Genomic DNA, 8022 nt, shown 5'->3' on the forward strand with positions numbered 1-8022 from the left:
CTTCTTCTCTTCTCACTAGTCGTTGATTATGGCGACAGTATTTAGTTCTATTTGGTGCAAGACACACGAGCTGGTGGAGGTTCTGCCCATTGAAGTTGTTGTACCATCTCTTGCGAGGTCGGCCACGAGGTCGTTTGCTATGTACCCATCCTTCAAACGTAATTTTGGGGAGTTGATTTGATGACATTCGTTGGATGTATGAGCAGTGGAGGAGTTTACGGAGGTCTTCATTGGATACTCGGTCGATGTATGTGATCCCTGCTATACGATGGAGACATTTTGTTTCAAATGCGGAGATTCGCCTTTCTTCATCAGTTTTAATTGATCATGTTTCACTTGCATACATATCAATGAGGATTATAAGAAAATTAAAGAGCCGGACCTTCAATGATTTGATAGTAATTTACTTTTCCAAATTGATGATAGGCTCTTGAAGCTGCTGCTTGCAATCGCTGTTAGAGGTTGAAAGACTGCCGAGGGAGACAAAAGGTTCTGCATTTTCAAATTGATGTCCTTTTATGGTTAGCTGTATGGCTCTGGGTGCAGAGTCTCTGGATACCCGCATGACTTTCGTTTTTGTTGTGTTGACAACCATCCCAAGGGCTTCAGTTGCTGACACTGTCTCGTTTGTGTCTGTTTGGAGGAGATGTTCATGACAGTTAATTTTCACGATTTCGCCTGCGTACGCTAATTTGTCGACAATTCTCCCTCCAATGGATGCCCCGTCTGTGGTTTTAGCAAGTGATAAAGCTGCATTTAGAAACAGATTAAATAGATGAGGGGATACGAGGCAACCCTGAAGGACACCTGCTGACGTCTGAAACTCTTCTGCCAATCCCTCAGGTGTCTGAACCTGCCTACACAAGCTCAAATAAATATCCTTGATAGACGTTACCATGTTTTTGGGGACTCCATAATGCAGAAGTATGTGCCAAAGCCCGTTGTGCCGTATTAAATCGAAAGCCTGTTTAAAGTCAATAAAAAGTAAGAGCAGTTCTTTCACAATTTATATATTTTTCTCCATCAGTTGCCGGTGGAAAATATATTATTTATAGTAGATCGATCTTTTCGGAAGCCGGCCTGATATTCCTCTAAAGTGAGGTCTGTCAGGTATTTTAGTCGGTCAAGTAGGATTTTCGTGAGGATCTTTTAATTGGAAAAAACATAGTGGAATTGTATCGGTGAAAGATGCGCGGGGCTTAGGGCTGATTCGTAGATTTAAACATGTTTTTCCTATTTCAGTTTTGAAAATTTTATATAATTCACTTATTCATCCTTACATTGTATACGGTTGTCTAGTGTGGACTAGTAATTTTGTTGTAAATTTTAAACGGATACAAATTGTGCAGAATAAAGCACTGCGCCAGCTTGGTGATTTTGAAAATTGTGAACGTACAATGGATTGTTATCACCATTTTAATATTTTAAATGTTGGGCAGTTGAGGGATTATCAGAGCGGTAATTTCGTGTATCCGTGTTTAAATAATTTAGCACCTGATTATTTTTGTGATGTTTTATCATTGAATTCTGCGTACCATTCTTATGATACAAGGAATTCTGCGGACCTAGTACATGAGAGACGACATACTGCTAGGTCTAGTTTTGTATTCAGGCATGTGTGTGTTTCGGTATGGAACAGTCTTCCGAAAAGTACTAGGATGGCTGAGAGTGTGTCCTCTTTTAAAAATAGGTTAAAGAATTTCTTAATGAATGAGGATGGGTGAGGGGGGGATGTATTTTGTCTTCTATCTTGTGTAAGCATTGATTCGCAGTTCCCACGAGGTTTATCATTGCTTTTTTTCTTTCAATAAATATGTAGTAAGTGATTAAAATAGTGAGTCCTGCCACAAACAAATCTTTATAGATTTTCACGTGGTAGGTCTGTTTGATATGTTCTTTTTGTGACTATTGGTCTTTAATAAAAATAAATTTCTCTCTCTCTCTCTTTACCGGTTGGCTTGCCATGCTGATCGGACTGTAGTTATTACAGTCGCCTTTTTCACCTTTTTTGTAAAGGGGGGCAATCATGGGTTTTGCCCAAGATCTGGGTAAGTGGCCTGTTTCCCATTTGCCTACTGTTACTTTATTATAGATTTTTACCATTTTTTCTGGGGCCAGACTTAAGTAGCTCTGACTATATGCCATCTGGGCAAGGAGTTTTATTTGTTTTCAGGGATTGTATAGCTGCAACTATCTATTCTCGTAATGGTGGTGGACTTGGATCTACTGGGTACTCTGATAGTTGAAAAGACATTAGGATAGATGGGTCAGGGGTTATTGTGGGGTTTAGTTTCTAACAAATGTGTTCTATCCAGCATTCCGGCCTCTCCTCAGAATCTGTGATAAGTTGTCCATGTTTATCGAACAGGGTTGTTGCTGCCGCGGTTTTTTTTTTCAACAGCTTCCGTACGTTTTTGTACATGTAGTGACTGTCATTTTTTTTCAATTGTCTTCGTATTCATGGCACTTGTCGTTGACGTATTGGCGCAGAGCCTGCCGTATTTTTTTCTCCGCTAGACGTTTTAACCTCTTGTATTCATCCTGGCTTTGTCGGTCTTGTTTGTTGGCGTGAATACGTTCTTCAGCACAGATATCGATGATTTCGGGTGTAATTCATGGTTTATCAGAGCGGGACTGTACTCTTAAGATTTTATTAGCCGTTTCTCTGATGATTGAGGTGCTTCCATCCGCCAGACAGTTGACTTCCTCAGTGGTTGGGACTCCCGTGAGTTGGATGCTTGACAGCTTATTCGAGAGAGCAGTTTTATATTTGTTTCTTGTTTCGATGTTTCTTAGGAGATCGACACGGTATTCTGGGTAGCTTTTCTTGGGAGGTTGGGGTTTTCGGAGGCGCATACGGAGTTATGACATGACTAGAACATGGTCTGAGTCAAAATCACCACCGGCCAAAGATGCTGTATTCAGCACTGATCACCTCAAATGCTTGCGAACCAGTATGAGCAGAATCCTCTTCCTGCCGTTGTTTTCACATATATTCATAGATTCTCGACAAAATCTTTTCTACTTTTTAGTCCATTTTGAAAACGAGTTTTTAAAAATAAAAATAAAATATTCACACTTTTGTTTTTACTTTTTAGTTTTCTAATTGTGTTAGCATGAAATTATATTTATTTTTAGAAATTTTTATACGCTTCATATTTTATACATTTAAAGAAAAAAGAGTTAAAAACATGGGGCACCAAACAACTTAAAAGGGTGAAGCTTTCCTTTTAGGTGTAATTATCTTTGAAAATCGACTGACAGTTAAGGTTTGAATTTTTACGGACGAAATGCGTTCTCAAATTTAATTAATTACTTTTGATTTTTTTACCGTTTGACACGGCAACGCTGAACAAAATGTGGGATTAACGTAGAAACTTCCTAATTTTGAAAAAAAAAATACTGAATGAAATAGTGGGTGAAATGAATGAATAGTAGATATCTAGACGGACCCAGGGGCAAAAACGTATTTATTTTTATGTCCACGGTGAATATAAATTATCCTAAATATTAGGGACTACCATCCTTCCTATCCCTACTCTATACTCTAAAATTTAAACTGGTACTTCAATAGAAGCATATTAAAATACAGTGAGCAAGTTGTTAATTTTTAGCATTGAATTTACTTAGTTTCTTTCCAAAAATTTGCACTGAATGAAGTTTTCATTCTCAAAGAATTTGGATTAATAAAATTTAAATTTTTGAATAAAGAGCAGAGAGTTTGCGAAGCTGTGCCCACTTATTTAATATAAACTCTCTTCCATTTTAATGCTGCTCTTTATTCTCAGTTGGAAAAATCATTTTTGTTGCTATTTTTTTTTAATCATGCAGTATTAAGATTGGACATGCTTTGCTGTTGATGTATTATTGGCGTTTAGGATTCTTTGAGGGGTTCGAATCCTAGTGTATCCAATTATTTGGTTTGGGACGGGGGTCAGTGGCGTGACTCTGTAAGCTCAGCCAGAGTCGACCCAGCTCTAAATGGGCACCTGGACAAATCTGGGGAAGGTAAATAGGAAGGGTGTGTGAAATCACAGGATGGTTGGCCCCCAACCCCCCATTGAACTTCCTGGCTGAAGGGCTAATAAATGGAGATCAGCACCGCCGGTAGAGACTGTAAAGTCCAATGCCGTATTCTTTACCTTGTTTTTGTTTTATTATATGCGTGCTGGTGCAGGCAGAGGGCCTCGTGGCTCAGCCCCTCAAAGTCCTAATTTCTTCATAATTTCTAAGCATTCCTGACTCAAATTATCCGGTCTTGTTATTACCCCCCCCCCTAAAAAAAAACCTTCGTACTTGCCTCTGCTGGTGATGAGTTTGCTATATGCTTATATATTGTTGACAAATACGAGCTTTAAAGCAGGACGTTCTTTTCTAAAGCAGGACGAGCTTTAAAGCAGGACGAAATGTTCTAAAGATTAGGCAATAGCCTATTATTTATTTACTTCTTTGGAAGCAGATACATAGACATAAACAGGACGGAGCATTAGGGGGAGAGGCTGGAGGCTTCTGGGATTATAAGATTAATTATACTTAAGCGATAGTTATATTTAAAGGAAAATTGAGTTAAGTAGTTAAATAAAGGGAAATAATTTAAGTAGAAGTTAGATGGAAAGTAATAATATTAAAATACGAGAAAATAACAAAATAAAATACAGAAGTTAAAACAGATAATTTTGGACTGAAGTTGCATCCAATCTTGTATGAGTAAAGGGGAGGGCCAAATTTTGTTTGAGAATTAATATTTTTAAGAAATGCGAGGGTACCGAGTTTCGCTCGATGAAAAGAAAGACAGTTTTTTGAAGAAAGAAGTCTAGTGAGATATGCTAGATGAAAAAAGGATCAGAATTGTAAAGAGAGCTTCGATGTAAAGGGAACTCTAGCTATTATGGGAGCATCTTGACGCGGCGCATATGTTAGTGTTTTACAAGTAAATACAATATCCCTCAACGGAGGAGCTGTATTAAAGCGACCTCCCAGCTGAGGTTATCCCAAGTTACCACTATAAGTTGCTTTAAGAGAAGGTACGATGGATATTATAACAAGAAAGATAAATGTTAGTATAAATACAAGTTTTTCAAGTGAAATAAAGGAGCAACATCAAAACTTAAAACGAACAGAAGTTATTCCGTATATGAGGGGGACTACCCCCGCCTCAACCATTTCTCTTTACGCTAAAGTCACAAAGTTCCTTAAAAATACTTCGAGCGGTCTTTCTCAAAGAATAGTGACAAAAAGTCAAACTTTTTCAAAAAGAAAAAGGGCGTGAGAGGGGGGGGGTAGTCGATATTCAATCTATTCGGTCACTGAAAAAGTGCCCTAGAACTTCTAATTTCCGTTCGAATGAGCCCTCTTCCAATATCTTAGGACTATTGATTCAGTACGATCATCCCTGAGAAAAAAATTAGTAATAAACACACATCCGTGATCTTCCCTCTGGCAAAAATACAAAATTCCAAATTTTTGCAGATGGGAGCTTGAAGCCTATACAATAGTGTTCTCTAATACTCTGAATCTGATGGTGCGATTTTCATTACAATTAATTGGGTTTTTGGGGGCGTTTCCCTCTTTTTCAAAAATCAGGCGAATTTTCTCCGGTGAGTAGCTTTTGATGGGATATATTAAACTCATTGAATTTTTCATAGTCGGAATCAGAAATGAAAGAAAATTCTTTTGATGTATTTATTGTTGCCAAAATTTAGTTTTTTAGAGTTTTTGGTTACTGTTGGCGCAAATTCACTCCTTACTTACAGTTCGTCACAACGAACTCTTTGATTATAGCCTAAACTGTTTGCTCTGCCAATTCCTCTTTTTTTATTGAGAATCAATTCAAGCCGAAACTATTGACATCTCTAGGATCGTAGCCAAAAATGAGTGATATCAATAGAGTTTATTAGGATTTCATGTCAGACAAAAGAAAAAGTTTTCTTCAAAGTGTGTGACTTGTTTTTCTATAATGTTTTAATGTTCTATAATGTTCTTAATGTTTTACTCTTTGTTTTTATATTTCCTAGAAACATGATATACTATGCTTCACTTATTTGTAGTTTTCATATATTCTTCTTTTATTTTAGTTCTATTTATTCCACTTTGATTTATTTTTAAGGTTAATTTTTGTTCTTCTATTTATTTTGTATTTTTTCAATAAAGCAAGATTAGCATAAGATAAAGTGTATTTAAAGCCAAAAAAAAGGTCATGCGCACCAAAAAAAAGAAGAAATCGCATAAAAATTCTCATAAAACACTTTCTACTGTTCCAAATTCTTATCCCATAGAAAACACTTGATTAAATCAATAAACTAAAAGTTCATTTTATCAAACACATTTCCAAAATCCTCGCTATTCTACAAATAAATTGCGGAGACGTACTTTTTAAGACACACGGAAGTAGCAGCTCAAACTTTTTAAATATACGGAATATTTCTGTTAAAATTAAGCAGTAAGCACATTATATATATTATATCTATATCTAAGACTACTTTCACTCAAAGGTCGGAGAGGGGGTGTCTCGGTAGTCTCGGTAAATCATTATTATCATAAACTTGAGGTCCAAGATACTTCACTTGCAAGTTTCGAGCCAATAGGATAAAAAGAGCTTTTCCCATCTTTCTGCTATAAATTTGACGGTGGTGGGTGGTGTTGAAGGTGCCACATGTCTTTATTTGTGCCTTAAATCATATGAGTTGATCATTATTGTGTGATTCTGGTTCAAATAAGTCGTAAAATTTGTTGTTTTCTCAGTTAAAATTTGGCAGTGGATTGGGGGGGGGAAGCGGTGTGGGTGCTTGGATGGGTCACTTGCCCGCATTGGGTCTCTAATCATGCAGACTGAAAATCCTTGCGTGACCTCAGTTCAAACAAGGCATCAAATACCAGCAGGACAAGTGGAAATTTGATAACAGTATGGGAGTTGACATGAGCTCACTATGGTCCTCAATTCATATAAATTGGAAATCTTGTCTATGCTTCTAGTTTGAACAAGGTGCAGCATGCCCACGTTTCTGACGCCTGAGTCAATTCACAGCTTGGTATTAGCACGTTCTTTCACTGAATTTGGATTGAACCGTTTTTCATTCCACGTAAAAAAAAACCTATTTTAGATCGGCTGGAAGACCGGAGTAGCTGGGAAGCTTAGGGTGAAATTATTCCAAAAATGATTGAAGTCCCTTTTTTTCGAGCACTCGGCAATGCTGTCGAGGAGTCAAAGGAGGTTAACCAGCTCTTCTTCTTTTTATTATCTATCGAATTATAACCTACATCATAGTAAGCTGAAGGCTTGCTTTGATTTTACGAAACTGGATCATTTTTAAGGAGCTTTTTGTGCCTAAAACTTTAGTGTTTTGAAGTCTGGTTAGCCCGAAGTACATGCTCAATAACTTTCAAGCCATTTGGATGGAAACAATTTCGTTTTCCTACCTCCTTTGGCAAAATTGATCTGGCATTGCAATCCTCGTGGACCAGTGTACATGTTCTCTAACTTTCAAGCCAATTGGAAATCGAAAACAAATACTTACACTTACACCCTTTTGACTAAATTACTCCTGCTTTGAGATCCCTTTGGCACGGGTATATTCGCTATAAATTTTAAGTAAGTGCTAGTTCCGTTTCAACTGATTGCAAAAACTTTTTTTGTCTGATCAGCTATCCGATCCCATCAGCCCAGGCCATACAGGTTTCGAGCAGACTAAACATCAAAAATATATGTAATGCACTTATGCCGTTGCGATCAGCATAGCTCGTGGATTTGAATCGGAAAGTGCAGGGGGGAGGGGTCATGGCTATCAAAAATACTTCAAAACTCCTCATTGTAAGGCCTGATCGAAAATATGCCAGTTCTGGTAACACCTTGTTGACAGGACTGGTCGAAAGTGTTTAAATCTTGCATATTTGTCTGATCTAGCCTGATCAAAGACATTCTAAGTCAGTTCCTCCCTTGATCCAGGATGATCGAACATGCTCAAATTCTAGTAACTCCTTTTGATCTGGGCTGTTAGTTTCTTGCCCTCTTCTGGGTTGTTAGTT

The 8022-nt window shown here is 37.5% G+C and overlaps 1 protein-coding gene across 1 annotated transcript; it reads right to left on the reverse strand.

Annotated features, from left to right (window-relative positions):
- Positions 1-403: 403 nt before the first annotated feature.
- Positions 404-898, reverse strand: LOC148955017 (uncharacterized). The gene has a single exon (XM_089105978.1). It carries the CDS (start codon positions 896-898, stop codon positions 404-406), a length of 495 nt encoding a protein of 164 aa, XP_088962104.1.
- Positions 899-8022: the final 7124 nt, after the last annotated feature.

Source organism: Artemia sp. Qi Xiang Cuo, chromosome 2 (genome assembly GCF_049724085.1).
Source record: "Artemia sp. Qi Xiang Cuo chromosome 2, ASM4972408v1, whole genome shotgun sequence".
NCBI lineage: Eukaryota > Metazoa > Arthropoda > Branchiopoda > Anostraca > Artemiidae > Artemia > Artemia sp. Qi Xiang Cuo.

Excerpts from the sequence above, each read along its gene's own strand:
- LOC148955017 (XM_089105978.1), bottom strand. The coding sequence starts at position 898 with ATGGTAACGTCTATCAAGGATATTTATTTGAGCTTGTGTAGGCAGGTT.